The following is an 18,689-nucleotide window of genomic DNA, read 5'->3' on the forward strand; positions in this document are numbered from 1 at the left end:
AAATAAAAAGGAGTTGGGTTTAAAAAAAAAAAAAAGAACAATTTAAAGGACAGAAGTCATTAACCAGTTTTTTTTTTTAATGTACAAAAAAAAGAAACAATGGCAGATAAAAAAAAGAAAAAGAATGAATACATATAGCATAGTCCTTTAAAAGTAGTTCAAGACAGATAAAATTCATAATGAGTTAAAACTGGAAAAGAAAGGTAATAAAAATGATTAAAAAAAAAAAGGAACATTGGGAAAAGAAGAGGAGGATCAAAGAAAGGATAGCTTGCTTTATGGATAGATGCGATGATAATACAGAATGAAATATAGACAGGTCTGTTTGACTTATTTTTCTTGTTTTATCCCTTAAAGTAAAAGGATTTTGAAGTAGAAAGAACAAAATAATTAAGATTTAGAATTCATGATAAGAAGGAATGTAGTAAGAATACTTAGTTGCCCTTCTAAGTTCTAGTCATCAGTCCCTGATAAACTATAACTTAGACAGGATACTGAAAGAACATGTCTGTCTGGACAGATGAATCCTTTTTAATGCTGCAGGACTGGAAAGGAGAAAATGTGGGCCCAATTTTCAAATGATTTCAATTTCTAACAACTTTCTAGAATAATGTTCTTAAAAGGAGAATTAGCGAACATTTAGAAAAAGAAGTAATGATGACCAAGAGTTAATATTAAAGCAAGAATTTTCATTTTTATCTTTATATCACCTACAACTTGTACAGTTCCTGCTATACAGCTGGACCAGCAAGGTGGCACAATGGATAGAATGCCAGACCTGGAGTCAAGAAGACTGAGTTCAAATCTGGCCTCAGACATTTATTAGTTGTGAGATCCTGAGCAAGTCACTTAAACATGATTGCTTTAGTTTCCTTTTCAATAAAATGAGCTAGAGAAGTAAATGACAAATCACTCCACTATCTTTGATAAGAAAACCCTAAATGAGATCACAAAGTCAGACATGATGGAAAAACAAAGTTTTAATAAGTGCTAGTTACAGACTGATCAAAAATAGATTATGCCAGAACAAAGTACATTTCATGTTTTTTCTGAAAAATTACTAGGATGGTACATGAGGACAATGTATTATTAGATAGAGTGTACCTAGATTTCAATAAAGAGTTAGGAAAAAAAAAATCTCCTATACTATTCTTGTGAACAAGAGGTTGAGATGTTGACTAAAAAGTATTATAATTAAATGACCTATGAATTGGCCACATGGCAAAATCCAGAGTAGCCATTTATAGTCCTATGCTAGTTTGGAAGAAAGTATAGTAGAGTGCCCCAAGGATCTATGAATCTAATAATGATGTTTAATTTTATTATCAATGACTTAGACAGATATGAATGAAATGCTGATCAAATTTGTGGATTATTCAAAACCAGCTAATAGATGATTTTAGTTAAAATTTGAATTATAATGTCAGAATCAAAAAATATTGTGCAAGCTAACACACTGAGTTGACTGCAGTAAGATGAAATTAAGTAAATAAATATAAATTCTTCCAATTCTGTAAAAAAAAAAAAAATCAACTTTGCAAGTACAAGATGAGAGTATGGTAAATTGTCAGGCAGCAGTTAATCTAAAAAGATTTGTGTGGATGAATAAATAGGTAATGACATGAAAACTCTAAATGAGTCCAAAATATGATTCAGCAGGCAAATTATCTAATGTAATCTTAGAATAGATGTCCCAAGTTTGGAAAATGCTAGTCCTGTAATACTATGCCCTATTCATACCACATCTGGAGGAATGTATTCAGTTCTGGGTGTCACATTTTAGGAAGAACAAACTGGAAAACATTAAGGGGAAGGGCAAATAGGATGGTGACAGGTTCATGCCATACAAGTAATGTTTGAAGAAATTTGGAGTGTTTCACTTGGAAGGGTAGTTTAGGGAAATATAATCACTATCTTCAAGTATGTGAAGGATTGTCTCATGGAAAAAAAAAAAAAAAAAAAAGAAACTTGTTCAGTTTGGTTCCACAGGAAAGAATTAGGAGCAATGTAACTGAATATGTAAAAGAGGAATATTTTAAGGCTCAATGTCAGGAAAAATATTCAGACAATTTGATTTCTGCAAAAAGTGGAATGAGATGACTTGGGAAGTATTGAGGTCTGCTAACTAGAGATATTCATTCAGTCAAAGGATGGAGGAACACATATAAAAAAATCATATCATAAACAAATTAGGAGCAAAAAGAGAACACAGTAGCTAAGAGTTCTAGAGCTGAAATCAGAAAGACCTGAATTCAAGTCCAATTTCAGGACACTTACTAGTTATGTGACTCTGGGCAAATAACTTTACCTCTGTTTGCCTCACTTTGCTCATCTGGAAAATGGAGCCCCTACCTCCTAGGCTTATTGTGACGATCAAATCAGGTAATAATTATAAAGAGCTTATCACAATATCTAAGTATGCTTGGCACATAGTAAGTGCTATAAAAAGTTAGCTATTATAATGATATTATTGATTCTTATGTGATAAAATATAGATGGTATTTTTGTTTTGATATGAGTTGGGTTAGTTGCTCACTTCCAAAGTTAGGCCACTTCCAAATTTTAGCATCTGGACTATAGAACTCACACAGATCTTACATAAGAAAACCCTAATATGCCATATTCTTGGTCACATGTAAATCCTGAATTCCATTTCTGGCAACAAAATTATCCCCAAAATCCAACTGCAGAGTTGTGAACATTTAAAAATGTGTTTTAAAAGAGAAGGTAGTATTAAGAATCAAAATAGCTGGCAGAGTGATCTTCATTATACAGTCTTACTTATAATGTGCAAGTCTTTCTCCAGATCAAATAAGGAGATGCCACAGGCATGTAAACATTTTCTGGCAAGTTTGAGCTGCAATTCTTGCTGAAGTACAGGTTCAGTGCTTGTTGCAAATATCCTAACGACGAAGCCATCCTAAACAAAACAGAGCATTCAAAGTATTAAATACTGTATAATTATCATAAATTCATTTGGATAAAATGTCTACTTGGTCTAGCAACTCACATGGAATTTTAAAAAGAGAAAACTATCAATCATAGTGGAATCTCATAAAAAAAAAACTGGTCTTAGGGCAAATGCTGCATGGCAACACTTTAAAGGTGAAAGCACATTTTAAGAGGTGTCTCTTGGTACTTCTAATAATTAACTCACTTGGAAAAGTTCAAATTAGAATTGCTTTGTAAGTTCCATACTATGATGGAGAGGATACTTCAGGCTCTTGGAACAGATTTAGCCTTCAGCTTAGAATCATCATTCCCTTTAGAAAGTATACAAAATCAAATATTTGTTGACTGTTCTTACCCCTGTAAGATGAACATATATGGATATGATTTTATACATCTCTTAAAAATAATTTCAACGTTAAAGACACAAGTCCAAATATGTTGACACAAACTCTTAAGGGCAAAATAAGCAGACCACAGTTGGTAAATTCCTAGTGTACAATTTTGACAGTAAGGAAGAATGAATGAATGAGCATTTATTAGGCATTTACTACATGCCAAGCACGGAGCTAGAGATTGGGGATGCAAAGAATTTTAAAAGTGAAAGAGTGCTATATAGTAGGTGCTATGTAAATGTTCCTCCCTCCCAAAAAGTCTATTTAAAAAAAAAAAAAAAATCTGTTCAATGGGAAGTGAAGGGGTAATGAGAAGAGGGATATAGATACATATATATCAATATTAGCTGAAAAAATTTTCTTAAGTAAAAATAAAAGAATGGTAAGGCCTGATGGTCCTTTAAGTATGGTCTTTACTTTTAGCATTAGATATAATGGCAAAGGCTGGAGATTCAAAGAATGTAGGTGAACAAACAAATGTTAAGTTCCAATGAACCAAAAGGAGTAACAAAGTAGAAGGTAGTATCTGATAGGGTCCCATTTTACTGGTAGGATTGTAGTTGACAATACTGTATTTAACTAAATGATATGAACTGGCACTGTCACTGATCAGTGACTATTGGAAAAAAGGTATAGCCCTACGTGTCAGAGAAGTCAGGGACTGTTGTAAAGTTAGAGGGAAAAATTTGAAAAGAACTGTTATAATGAATGGGCAAGAAATGATGCCTTTTTCTTTTTGCCTATGTCTTTTATGATGCTGAAGTTTTCTTATTATTTTTTTCCCTTTCTTCACTCTTCTTATTTATTCACTTGTTCTGTTCCTTACTCCCCATTTTCTTCATGTCTTTTTCTCTTTACAATTATCATATGAAAGTTAGATTTGAAATTAAGGAACATGAGTTTGAATCACAGAAGCACTACATACTAGACTTGTATTTATTTCCTTAATTGTAAAATGTAGGTCTCTCTTAGCCCTAAAGCTTATGAACCTAACTTACTTTCTTTTTCTTTATCCTTTAGTTAGCCTTAAAATGAAGAAATAACAATTTCAGAGCTAAAGGGGACCTCAGAGATAATCTAGTTTAATACTCTCATTTTACTAGAAAGAATTATGAACTCAAGGTAATTAACCTGTCCATAGTCACAACAGATATAAGTGGGAGAGTCTCAGTCCAGGTAGTTTTAGTCTACATTCAATATTATTTTTAGCCCTCGACATTTTTTTTTTTTTTTACACAATATTTAATCTGAATCTTTTGTTTGTGGTTATCACATTCTCAGTAGGCTTCTCTTTTTCTTGTTTCTTTTCAACACTCGTTGCACAGTGAGAAAAGTACTGATCTGGGAATTAAAATAGCTAGCAACTTAGTACTTTAGTATTAATTAATTTTCTCATCTATAAACTTATAGACTATAAATATCTGTCAGGACCACACCCATCTCAGAGGATATTACAAGAAACGAAGTATATAAATTGTAAAGAGTCAAATAAATGTGAGGCTACTATTATTTATCTTCCGATACAAATAAGAAAGAAGCTTAGAAAACAAACTCTTTCAGAAAAAAAGAAACTATCACAGTATTTGATTAGTTTTTTAAAAGGGTGATTACTAGAACAATTCCCTAAATTAAAATATCCCATAACTTGTAAGGAAATGATATATAAAGATCTACTGACTAAGCCTAAAACCATGTTCAAGCCTTGAAAAGAATAAATTATAAGATAATATGGCAGGGTGAGCTACAAATAAACATTCTAATTGGGACTAGTTATAAATTTGGTTATTAGATAATGCCTAAAGATTAATGAAAAGTGTCAAATTGTGGCTGATTGTTCATAAAGCTTATTCAGTTACAATCACTAAATTTACAAAAATAATGATAGTGAAATTTTCTTCATCAAATTAAGCAGTATGAAGAGAGTTTCATCTAAATTTGAAAATACATTATTTATTAGCCTGGATCATGAAACTTGGATTGTTTTTAAAGGAATTTAACATCTTATAAAGGCTAAATCTATAGGCTAGCATGGAATTAGTTCCACAAAGCAGAAATCATATTGACTTTTTTTAATCAGAGGACTTTGTTTAAAATGCTAACCATCTGCCTAGCCTTGGACAAGTCACTTAATCTCATGGAGCCTCAATTTCCTCTTCTATTAATTGGTGCCTGGAATACATAAAGTGAAATCCATATTCCATTATTCAAATGTAAAGGGAGAAATGATAATATATTAACATAATCAAAGCCTTCTGTAAACTACCTCTCACCTACATATATTCTTCCCCCCCCCCCTATATATTCTTGACAATTGTAGCCATTACCTGTTTCCCCCCCCTAAGGTAACTGAGGTTAAGTGACTTGCCTGGGGTCACACAGCCAGGAAGTGTTTGTTAAGTGTCTTGGGACCAGATTTGAGCTCAGGTGGCTCCTGACTTCAGGACTGGTGCTCTAATCCAATGGGCTACCTGGCTGCCTCACCATTACCTACTATAACCTTAGAGAAAGAGATAGAGGCAGAATTTGCCAAGTGAATGTAACCAAGATGGATCCTAATGAAGATGGCCAAAAGCTTTTTGAAAAGAATACTACTCAGACAAGTAATCCTGCTTCCACTTGGAGTCACATAATAGCAGTGACAGGAGCAACTGCTGTGGAAAAAAAAAGATCCATCTTCCTCTCTGGTACCAATGCCAACCACTGATCACCTGCCACTGATATGAATAAAAGCCCAAGAGTCCAAAGAATGCCAGGGCTCTCTAAATAACCAACCATGTTTTCTGTGTAGACCCACAACCGTCCTCCCAGGATTGCAGCCTGAGGATTGCTTCTGTTGATGCCCTGGTCCCTTGCTCTCGAATCATCACAGCTAATAAGGCCCCAGAAAACATGGTGGCAGTAGCCTATGAAGAACTGAAAACTGATTGGATAAGAGATCAGAGACAGGGAGCATGACCTCTAGGTTCCAAACCTGGGTGAACAGGAGGATGATGGTACATTCACAATTAATGGAGATATTAGGAAGAGGGGAAGGTTTTGGGGAAAAGATAATGAGTTCAGATTTGGATAAATTCAGTTTAAAATATTTATGGAACATTCTATTTAAGATGAGAGGCTAGAAGTCAGCAGAGAGCTTAGGGCTGGACAGTAAGATCTGAGAATCATTTTGCAGAATGATATTAACTGAAACCATGGGAACTGATAAGATTATCCAGTGAAAGAATATAGAAGAAGAGAAAGTCTAGGACATTTCATTCATTCATTCTTCTCCCATATAATATGACATATGCCTCTCTATAACACATTTCTTACTATCTATATTGCAAACCACATTGTAAGATGTTTTCTCTTTTAGTATTTCAATAATTAACGACCAGATTTATTCTATAATGAAAATAACAAATACAATGAGTTTCAATGTATAATTTTCTGAAAACTAAATTTGGTGAGTATGAGACTGAATAATACAATTAACTTGTAAAAAACAAATAAACTAGACCTATGATTTAATCAGTATAAGGAATTCCTAGTGAAGTACTCCCTTCACCTATGCAAAATAGTACCTCTTTTGCATTTTTAGTCCTAGAAATATTCCTAGAGTCATTAAAGAAGCTATGTGCCTAGGCTCACACAATCAGTGTATATTAAAGGCAGAACTTGAAACCTGACTTCTCAGTTCTCAATCCACTACGTTGTACCACCTATTCTGTGTTAAGTGTTTTGGCCTAATAGAACTGTATCAAAAATTTTAATATACTCTTAAAAAGGAACCACTTTCAAATAAATGTAATATCTTTTAGTTTCCTGAAAATTCAAAAAAATTAAATCTAAAGAATCTAAATAGCTAATTTTATTGCTAAACAACTATATGACAGCAATATATTATGAAAATCCAAGCTAATGACGGCATTAGGACAAGTAATGAATTTCTCCAAGAACAAGTAATATTTTCATTCTTCCATGTACATACTTTCTATTTTCTGAAAAGCTCTCTTAACAATTGGTGGCTCACATTTCTGATATAGCTTACTAAGAATAAGACATAATAGGTAATTTTGGAATATAGCAAAAATAACAAGCATGGGTAGCCAAACATGAGACACTAATATTTTTCCTACGATGCTTGTTCAGTTCAAGTGCAGACTCCATATATTTTATCTAGAAGTTAACCATTAAGTCCTTTTCCCTGTGCAGAAATGTTTAATTACACAAAAATTACTTACATCTCTTGAAGCAGCTATCTGATTAATATATTCTCCATCAGTGAATAAAATATTCTGTCCTTCTGTGTGGCAGTCTGTACAGAAGGAAGAAACAATAATTATATTACAACACAAAGACACAATCTAGAAAGGACCTTACTCCTCTGATGATGTCACAATGAGAGTTCTCTAAGGAATAAGTATTGATTTTAACTCAAAGGAGATTCAAATTTATAATAAAGAATCCAACAAAATTAAGACAAACTATAATAATTCAGTTAATAATTCTACCTATAATTTTTTTTGTGATTTTAAAAGTATTTCTTCAGTCTTTAATACTCAAGAATCTCACTGTTCAACCTAACGCCAAAATTAATTCTTATTAGATATTCATGCATCATGGTGAACAAGCGATAATTTTGATTATAATCATTGCAATACAACCACATGCAATGTTGGCAACAATCTACCCTTTCACAGACACCACTATGGTTAGTGCCATTGGAAAAAAACTGATGGATTTAAAAGTTTTTTTTTTGTAATTGGGGTCTATTATTATCCAATTACAGATATCCCTTGTTTTATAGATACACAGTGACACTTCAAAAATCCAGTGACACTTCAAATCTCTTACATATATTCACATTGGCAGCCTATACCCAGAAGTTCATATTTTCTTTGAATAATTTATTAAAATTTCTAACATTGTTCAGAATCCAGGATCCTTTCATTGGGAGTATGTGCTCTGTTTGTGGACTTTTGTTTAAATATTTGCAATTTACTCTTAAAAACAAGCTGCTATCCCTATTTTATCTGTGGTATCCTTACCCTATGAATTATTAAGAGTTTTAAACCTATATTTTAAAAATATGCCACATATCAAGGCTGTTTATATAACAAGGGATACCTGCATCATAGAAGCACCAATGGGATCTGTATTAGTGATTGTTGTTGAGTTAACACTGACTACAAGCATATTTAGCTTCTAAACGGACAGTATTCATTTGGAAAAACAAATTTTAGCAAGCATAAAACACACACACACACACACACACACACACACACACACACACACACACACACACACACTGAAACTGTCTCAAAAAATAACTGCTGATAAATGTACTATCTCTCCATAAATCACTGTAAAAAAAAAATATATATATATATATATTCCATTTCTAGCTGCACCTGAATCAAAGAAACACACAATTCCTTTCTTGGAATGCAGTAAAGGAACCCAAACAAGCTGGATTACTATAGGCTTTTGCCCAGGAGCTAGCATATTTCCTTATTATAAATATGCAAAACACAGGCAGACCCTTACCCAAACAGAGAATTTCAGTGATCACAAACTGGAAATAGAAACTGGGAGACAAGGCCCACTGGAAGCCCAAGAGACTTGATAATCAAAGAGAGGAGAAATCGAAAGAAAGAGTTCCTATTCCACTGTACAGAATACAAAGAAGTACAAGAAAGATGCTTCTCAAGCTCTAAGCAGTAAGATTTTAAACTAAAAAGCAAAGAAGAAAAACTCATTATTTCAGAAACAAGCAGGGACAAGGAATGGAGTGACGCAGAAAAAGCAGCTCAATGGTCTGAGGCAGCCCATCGTCAAACATGGACAATAAAAAGACATAGGGACACATGATATTAAAGCTGTTCCTGGACACAAAGAATAAAGTGTCAATTTGGTTAGAGCTTTACATACTAAAATAAAACATAAACAAACACTACAGAATGTTGAGAAACTACTCTTTTAATTATGACATTTTCTGGCTTATAAAGGCAGAAAACATTTCTAGAGAATACAGGCTATAAGACAATGGGTGCATGAAGTTCAAGGAATTACTAAACTAATATTCATTTTAAACATGTAATCCTAACAGTGAATTCTTCCATTTCTTGATTAGAAATGTAAAGATAATAGGCATCCCTGGTTACACTTCCCACTTTTCCCCACCAAAAAACCTGACACTATCCAAAGAGGAGTTGAAAATGAAAAGCAGCAGAAAAATGAAAGCAGCAGCTTCTTCTTAGGTTTGGAAGGCTGAGTCTTCTTTCCAATGGTTTCAAATTTTTCTTTTGTCCTTCTTTAAAAAGTATAAGACAAGACGGATTTATTCTCCAAGAATGTTTCTATCAGTGCATAAGAAACAGAAGAATGGGGATTTTACCCCATAGACATTGTTCCATTCTTCCTCCTAAATATTATATATGCATATGAAATAAAGGCATTTAAAACAACCCCTTCCAGACGGACTATAAAGTTTCTCTTACATAATATCAAACGCAGTATAGAAAAATTTACAATTAATAACTAGATTATTTATCTTTATTTTCAGACAGTAAAATGATGACAATTCTGGGAATTTTTAAACAGATAAGAAATGGTCATACAAAAAGCAGAATTTTAGGGACCTGAAAATCGGATGTCAGAGAACTTGGAATGAAAGGAACTTTTCAATTTTATCTGAAATTGGATAGTAACTATAAAATAGATAGTTACGCTCTACTATAGAGAATAACTAATTATATGAAACAGTTATAGGTCCCAGTGCCTCTGCGTAAAATGGAAGTACAATTGGAAAAAGAATTTTTTAATATATCATTCAAATTAACCAATCAACATAGATATCTGTGAAATATAAAATACTATATAAAGATAGAACTGTTATTACATATAGCCATAGGAAATAAAATGTAACAAAAGGTGTTTGTAGAGTCACAATGAATTCAAAGTATAATTAATTGTCCACATAAAGATAAAGATATACATTCATACAATACCAATAACTAAAATTTATGGTAAAATGACCATAAAAATTGAAAATTTAAAACGAATCAAACCCCTGAAAATCAACTTGATAGACTAAGTTTTCTTTTTAAAAAATGACAGGTTAAAAAAAAAAATTAAGGCCTTGCATACCTTTAACATTAATTTGTGGTTCCAGAAGCATTTTTAAAAGAAAAAAAAAAATCAAAATACCCATTTGTCAATTAAGGTTTTCCAATAAAATCTTACTGTTAAAATAAAAAGAAAAATAAAGGCAGATGACTTGCCCAAAATTACACGACAGTCACTGCTACACTATTAGTAAGAATTTCAAAATATAACTTCAAGTATTAAACTTCCATTATTCAAATAGTTTAGATAATTAAATTAAATAATGTTAACATAAATTTTCTCTAAAAAGCATTACTTTATATGTAAGCACTATACTTGTGCTATACTTATGTTTGGGCCAAATACATTAAATTTACAAACTATCATTATGCAGAAGTTGAAAGAATACCGGAACATAATTTCAAGCACATTTTTTGCTCATACTATTTTATTCATATAACTAAACAGTCTAGCCTAGAAACTTCTTATAAATCACTTTTTTAAGATATAAAATCAATACCAGAATAACTTACCTGGCAATGTTACAGTACCATCTTGTTCCAGTGTTTCAGGGTTTATTCTTATGGCTGTCATGCTGTGATTGTTCATATCTCTATATAACAAATAACCCTGATAATACCAAAAAAAATTTATGTGTTATGAGATAGTTTTCATTTCTAAAGCATCTTATTTTACAATTACACTGAACCATGTTATATTCTCTGAGAACTGAGATATACAGATATTACTATATACATTATCTAGTTATTAAATATACACAAAAGAATACATATGCATTTTAATACTGGAATAAAATGCCTCATTACTTAATATATACTTAATCATTTGAATGAATAAATGAATAGGCACATAGCAAAGATACACAAATTATACCCAAGATTATTTTAGCTAATTTTAAAATAAGTAAACAAATTAACATTATAATTTAATAACTATTTTGAGAAAAAGTGATTCAACAAATTATAAATGACCATTTAAAAGAATAAATAAAGCCATACTTCTAGTTACAGTCATCACTAAACTAAACTTAACATCTTGTAAAATAAGGTGTACTTCTTAAAAGTCACTTACTACATATTTAAAATAAACAGTAATCAATAATATTTCCTAGTAGAATGTAATTTCTTTAGGAGTTTCTTGTATCTCAATTGCCAAGGCAGACAATAATTATTCAATTCAGTAACAAATTTCAAAGGAGATCCCACTTTAGATTTTAAAAATATTTTATCACAAATTTAGTAAATTCAAATTAAAACTCCTTATGGGAAATTATTCTATAAACAATTCTGATAAATATGAAAAATTACTATACATGATTATTTAAATTGATTGTTAACTGGAGAACAGATTTAGAACTAGTGAATTCTTGGGGAAATCAACATAACTGGATAATTTAAAAGTAAAATCATACATTATATATTGTTTTACTTTATTTGAAACAAACTTTCTGAGTATGCAATTAAAAACAATTAAAGAATCCATCTCACTATTCTCTTTTCAATACATTTAATATTTAATTCACAAAACTACTTATCAGGGAGACTACTACTTTCATAGAATTTGTTCAAGTTGTTTTTAGGCAATGCATCTTTTTAAATGATATTTACTTTTATAAATAATATCAAAATGAATTTACTCCTTTCCCTGATTTATCAATATATTTTCTTCCCTCTTAAAAATGCTTCTAAAATAAAGAAAATATCAAGGAAAATAGACTATTTTGCTGTATTTTTATTCATAGTTGACATAAAATCACAATTATATACAGCACTTCTTTTTCTTTTCCTATACTGGGAGAGTGAGTAAGGGTGATTTATAACCAGTAAGAGTCATACTTCTTTAAATAAATTTTAAAAAGTATTGTGTTCATTTTTAATATATGTGAACAATAAGCTTCTATGATTAAAAAAAAAAAAAGTGTGTCTTGCTTTAAACATTCTCCTACCTGAGCATACCCTAACCAAGACTTTTTTTCTTTTCTGTTTTTGATGCGGGATGTAGAATTGTATATATGACCCTGTAAGATAATAAAAGTTAGTCTGACAATTGTTAGAATGGCAGTATCATATGTTATTACTTAATCACATAAAAATATTATAATGATTATAGTGAGCTGGAAACAAATGAGCAGAACAATTAAAAAAAAGAAGAAAACACTTAGCATTGAATTTTAATTAGTAGGTTTTAAAAATAAGCACTCATCATTACTACTAGATTATAAGTTTGTTTTTTTTTTTTTTTTTTTTTTTTTTTTAATCAGGCAAATCACATACACACAAAAAAGAAGAATCTTCTATTGTGGATTTTAACTACAAAGAGTATATTACCCTCACTGTTCCACTGTATCCAGAGCCAATTTTGTATAATCCATCCTTGCATAATAAATAGAGAAAAAAACCATCGTTCTGAAGTAGGCATTGGTCATCTTCATCTACAGAAATTTCTTTCAAAGGCCACTTGTGCATCAATGCTGCTTTCTTAATCCCATTGCTAAACCAGTCTTGAATCTGAATTTTGCCCACCAAAACAGCTTGTACACTCCTTTGCAGAGAGTTTAGAATTGTTGGCACCTACAAAGGTACAAAATTACATTAGATTATGCCAAATATATAAGATGGAAAAACAGTTTAATAATAGCATTTCAGAAATATGAAAATAATGCATAATATATAATTGCATCTGTTAGTGATTTAAAGCAACTCAAAAAGCAGCACAAATAGGAAATCTAAAGTAGACAGTGTTTAAATATCAAAATGAAAATATGTATGAAATACCTGAATTGTTTGGCAAGCATGACTGCCATTGTTAGTGAGGATAGCAGATATAGCCTGAAGAGTTCTTCCTGTTTCCCCCCAAGAAGCTACCAGGCTAAATAGACAAGCACAAGAAAGTGCAGTCAGGGACTGTCCTGTACTATCACTCATTCCAGTACTTCGAACAGTAATTTCCAAAAGGAGCTGGAAAAGAGATTCTGTGGATAAAATAAAATGCCATTAAATTAGTACAGGTAAAATACATTTTACACATATTAACACAATTTATTTCTCCTTTACTCTTCTTTCCCAAAAGTCAATTTGAACAGAAGTAGAAAGGCCATTTAAAGACCATCTTGGTTTAGCACCTTCATTTTAAACAGAAATAAAAAAAAAAAACTTACTAAATGTATGAATCTTGCCTAAAAAGTCACTTAAAAAAGAGTAGTCAATTCACTTAAGTAAGAAGAGAATCATGCAAGAAGTTACCACAGATTTCATTTTATATTAATGGTTTGTCTTATAAAGTTGATGTTAAAAAAAAAAAAAAAAATACGTGGGGCCATAAATTTGTACACATTTATTTGAAAGTCTTTACTATAATAAACAAAAATTAGGTTATCACCACAATGCTAATATAGTTAGCATAAATAATTATTGAAGATAATAAATTTTGATTTTTATCATACAGGTTTTATTTTGTTATGAATATCCTATTATTTACATCTTATTTTTTAAATCTTTTCAGCATACCATTCCAAAACAGCCTGGTGAGACAATGCAAGAATCATTTTCAGAAAAAGAAGCTACAGGTTAGATAAACTGAAACCCAGACATTAAGTTTTTGTCCAAGGTCTCAGGCTCAAAGAATCTTAGAATTTTAGAGACTGATGGGATCTTAGAGGTTATCTAATGAAACCCTCATCTCAAAACTACCACCTGATAATATACCTTAAAGGGGAAAAAAAGAAACAACCCACCACAAGTCTTTACTTGAAGCATCCAGGTTCTGCATGAAGATCTCCAATAATAAAGAATTTACCACTTCTCAAGAGCCCAGGCTCTTTTTGGACTATCTCTAATTGTGAGGAAGTTTTTCCTTACATTGAACCAAAAACTCACTAGCCATATAACAACTATGAGAGCCCTTCAAATATCTAAAGCCACTGACCATGTCTCTCACTTGACTCCTTTCTATTTGGTTCCCATTTTGTTCAACTTGTGTGACGTGGTTTACACTTCCCTCAAAATTCTCATGGCCCTTCTACAAAAATGTATTTCTAGTTTATTAATGATCTTTCTAGAATTTAGAGTCCACAGAGGTTGGGGAGCAGTCCCATGGGTATGAAATAGTTCATGTCCTGTCAAACTTTTTTTTTTTTTTAAATATTCTGGTCAGTTTTCGCTCAACTTTCTCCATGTCAATTTTTTATTCTTTATTAATGAAATCTTTAATGTACCAAAATACCTATTCTGTTGTTAATGTGATATTAATTCTAGAACAGATAAAGGTAGTATTTGGGAGATCTTAGATCTGAAGATGGCATCTAGGGACTCTTTAAAAAACAATTAGGAAATAATTGTGATGGAAAGGGTGATAGAAATCCTCTACCATATCAGACATAAGTTACACCCGAAGGAGCAGCTAAGTATCCCTTGTGCCTCTTGAAGATGGGAAGTTCTCTATACCAATAACTATGGACCATTGTAAGAAGATGTAGACCTCAGAACTATAGTATCTCTTGGTGAATGACAAAATGGCATTTATTCAACCAGGATATTTCTCAAAGTGTGGTCCAGGAATATCTGGGGATCTCCAAAACTCTTCCAGGGGGTCCATGAAGTCAAAAGAATGCTCATTATAAGATACTTTAATTTCTAATAGGTTAAGTATTGCTCTTTAGGGAGAGGGATGCATTCCGATGGCTTAGAACACAAATTCTCAGGCATTATGGTTACCTACTCATAAAAAGCACAATAAAATTACTAAACAATGATGGGATTTGAGCTAAACACCTCGGAGAAGAGGAAAAATATGTAAAAAAGACAACATTAATTAAATGACCTGAAAATTAAAAAAAAATTTTTTTTTTTTTGGTGAGATAGTTGGGGTTAAGTGATTTGCCCAAGCTTATACATTTAGGAAGTGTAAAGTATGTGAGGTTGCATTTGAACTCAGGTCCTCCTGACTTCAAGGCCAGTGCTCTATCCAGTATGCCATTTAACTGCCCCCTTAAAAAAAAAATTAATAAAATCTATCAATACAGCAAACTCATATAAGTATGTGAGATAGGTTTGTGGAGTTTTTTCTTGATTTTCATTGGCATGAAATTTCTAGTAAAGAAAATTCTTTTACAAAGGCCAAATGCTTTTCTGCAAGTTATAACATTATAAGTTGCCTGAGGTACTAAGAGTTTGAGTGACTTGGAAGATGTCACACAAATATTTACATGTTAGAAGCTGAGGCTAGTCCTCTATCTATTATGCTATGCTGCACCTCTGTAAAATATCAGAAGGTAAGAAATCAAATTATTAATGAAAAACAATGATCTTCTGATTTCTCTCCTTTTCTATAACTATAATCTGACAAATCACTTGGCAGGCAACAATATCCTATTTACCATGTTCTTAAAATAATGCTTTTTTAGTCCTCTCTCTTTTAAATTCTTTTTTTTAAAATTTTTTTTATGAGGCATACAAAATTTAATATCAAGATATTAGTTCTACATGTAATAAAATCAAGAGCTAATAAAATATATATTCCACTAAATCATCTGGATTAGACTTTACAACTAACTTGAATGTTCAATATTTAGTCAGAGAAGGAAGGTGAGATCATGGGGAAAAGATTGCATTCATTTATTGATGAGGAAGACATGACAACTGAGAGCTTCAAACCTTGTTGGTAAGACAAATAAATAACTAAAACAATAAAATAGACTTTAGGTAAAAGAAAACTTCAAAATATTCTGAGAATTCCAAAGAAGGAAAGATCATTTCTATCTTAAGGATTATAATGGAGATCTGGGAAGCCTTCATGTAGAAGTTGACATCTGTACATGACTGCAAAAGACACACAGATTTAAGTTAGAAATGGTGTAGGAAAGTATAAAGAATAACATGAGCCAAAGAAAAGAGGTTGGAGTTGGAGAGCAGTGAATGTCAAGAAGTTCAATTTGGCTGGAAAGTAGAGTACACAAAGAATACTAACAAATGGTAATTTTTGCAACAGTAGGCTGGAGACATGTGGAGAGGTTTGAGGAAGTAGAGTAATCTGATCAGATCTGTAGAAAAAGAAAAGAATAATAATTGGGATCTACACATCTTAAAATCCTCAAAATGTTTTGTATATATTATCTCATTTAACCTTCAAAGCATCTCTGTGAATAGGTACTTCAGCTATTTTGATAATAGCTTTATAGATGAAAATACTAAGGCTCAGAAAATTAATCAGTGTTACTATTGCAGGATGTGAATCTGGGTCTTGACTCCAAATCTTATATTCTATCCCCATGCTATACTGCCTTCTCACAGGAGTGTAAAGGAAGAGACCCCTGAAAAGAGATGTGAAGTCCAGTATGAAGTAGTAAATTACAATAGATGTAGGGGGGGAAAGAAAGGGATAGCTGAAAGTGAAAAAATACTGGCAGATGGGCATGGATATGAATGGATGTGAAGAGAGGAAAAGAAGTGTCAAAGATGAGACTGATCTGGGAGAAGAATAAACAGAATTAACTTTATTAAACAAGCTTACAATGAGCAACTTATTTTTAAAGCTTCATGTTTCCTTCTGTAATTGCACATAATAACTGACAAGGTCAACAGGAGGAGAAAATCATTAATTCAGAAGTTGTGCTTCTATTTATGCTTCTATTCTTTAAGATTACCATTTTTTTTTTTTTTTTTAGCTTTCATTATCAACTGACTGATTCTTTGGTATAAAATCGGAGGATATTAGATTTTATTTGGTCCTGGAAACAGACAAGTTATTTAGTCCTTCCCTTTCATTTTACAGAAGAGAAAACTTAGTTTAAGTGCTATTCATTAATTTATTCATTCAATCAGCATTAATTACATGTTCTGTCTACTGTGTCCCCAGGTACTGGGGTCACAAAACAAAAACAAAGCAGTCCTTGACCTCAAATAGCCTAGTCTACAGGAAGAAAAACATGCACAATAAGTAAGTAAAAATGGATTGCATACAAAATGATTTCAGGGTAGAAAAAGAGCACTGAAAGGACTTGGATAGGTCTTGGGTACAAGAGGACACTCAGGATGAGCCTCAAAGGAAACTATAGATTCTTAGACTTCCTAAAGATAATTAAGTGGCAAGAGACAGAATTTGAATCTAGGTTTTCTGACTCTAAATTCAGCAATATCTCTACATCATTAATTTGTGGATAATTCTAGTCCCTCACTTCTTTCTCTTTCCATTTTTAAAAATCACCTTACTCCATCACACTAATGCTAACCTGAGTTAGACAGAAAAATCGAAATTTGTAATTAGTCCTATTTTACTGCTGTTAATAGTTCTGGTTTTTTAAAAAAAAGTTTTGGTGAGAAGTTTAAATATTAATAACTAATCTAAGTTTTATGAGGTATATGTGGATATTTATATATATTACTTTTATCAACAATTCTTGCCATAAATACCATTTTCTATATCTAAATTGTGGGTTTTAAATAGCACTAAACAGTAATGAAAGAAGGAAGTCTTTAAGCCTTCTTTTTTCTGTCAACAAATTAATCAAAAATGACATTTCACATTATTATGTATACTTATTATGTAAATATTGAGCAAATACTTAATTAAATAAATCACTCATAAATTTTACAAATATTAGATCTTACCAAGAACCTCAGGTGGTTCTGACTGGAGGCCTTCTGGCTGTTGACCCTGCAACACATTAAGCAGAGCTTGCAGACTCCTAAGACACAGGGATGGATGAGAAAACCGTGTCTCTTTGATCAACTCAAAAACTTCACAAAGTCCAACTTCAATGATCTAATTGAGATAAAAATATACATAAGGTACATAAAGTTATAATAAGCCTGCAAAAAAATATTTCTTGAGCACTTCACTTGGCAAAAGCATTTCCTTAACAGAATTATCTGGTATCAAGGTAATGAGACCAATAAAAAGCAGTAATTGAAATTCAAGACTAAGGAAATCTCTCACTTTGGAGTTAAACCAAGATGCCACTCACAGTAATTGTCATGGTTTTCTCAAAAACCTACATTCATCCATTGTTCTTTTTTATTTGTGGGTAGTACTTCATGATTTTTATTTACAATGCAATAACAACATGTGATCGAGATGATAACTGCAAGTTGTATGTCTATATGTATGTATGTATAGAGAAAGAATGAAAAAATAAGTGGGAATCACCTTCAGCAATTATCCCACGAAAATTTTTTTAAGGATGATGGATGTCATGATTCTACTTCAAAAAATGTTCACCTGAATATTCCGTGAAATTTT

General features: G+C 31.8%; 1 protein-coding gene across 4 annotated transcripts in view; it reads right to left on the reverse strand.

Moving 5' to 3' along the window:
- MYCBP2 (MYC binding protein 2) overlaps positions 1 to 18,689 on the reverse strand; it is a 288,824-nt gene that overhangs the window by 212,630 nt on the left and 57,505 nt on the right. For all 4 annotated transcript variants that reach the window (XM_074299302.1, XM_074299303.1, XM_074299301.1 and 1 more), the window contains exons 4-10: positions 18,059 to 18,212; positions 13,229 to 13,425; positions 12,782 to 13,024; positions 12,400 to 12,471; positions 10,967 to 11,063; positions 7,568 to 7,641; positions 2,782 to 2,920 (exon numbers count right to left, since the gene is read on the reverse strand). In XM_074299302.1, coding sequence (XP_074155403.1) covers positions 2,782 to 2,920; positions 7,568 to 7,641; positions 10,967 to 11,063; positions 12,400 to 12,471; positions 12,782 to 13,024; positions 13,229 to 13,425; positions 18,059 to 18,212 — 976 coding nt within the window. The remainder of the gene's footprint in view (positions 1 to 2,781; positions 2,921 to 7,567; positions 7,642 to 10,966; positions 11,064 to 12,399; positions 12,472 to 12,781; positions 13,025 to 13,228; positions 13,426 to 18,058; positions 18,213 to 18,689) is intronic.

The sequence above is a fragment of the Sminthopsis crassicaudata genome, chromosome 3, assembly GCF_048593235.1.
Source record: "Sminthopsis crassicaudata isolate SCR6 chromosome 3, ASM4859323v1, whole genome shotgun sequence".
In the NCBI taxonomy this organism is placed as follows: Eukaryota; Metazoa; Chordata; class Mammalia; order Dasyuromorphia; family Dasyuridae; genus Sminthopsis; species Sminthopsis crassicaudata.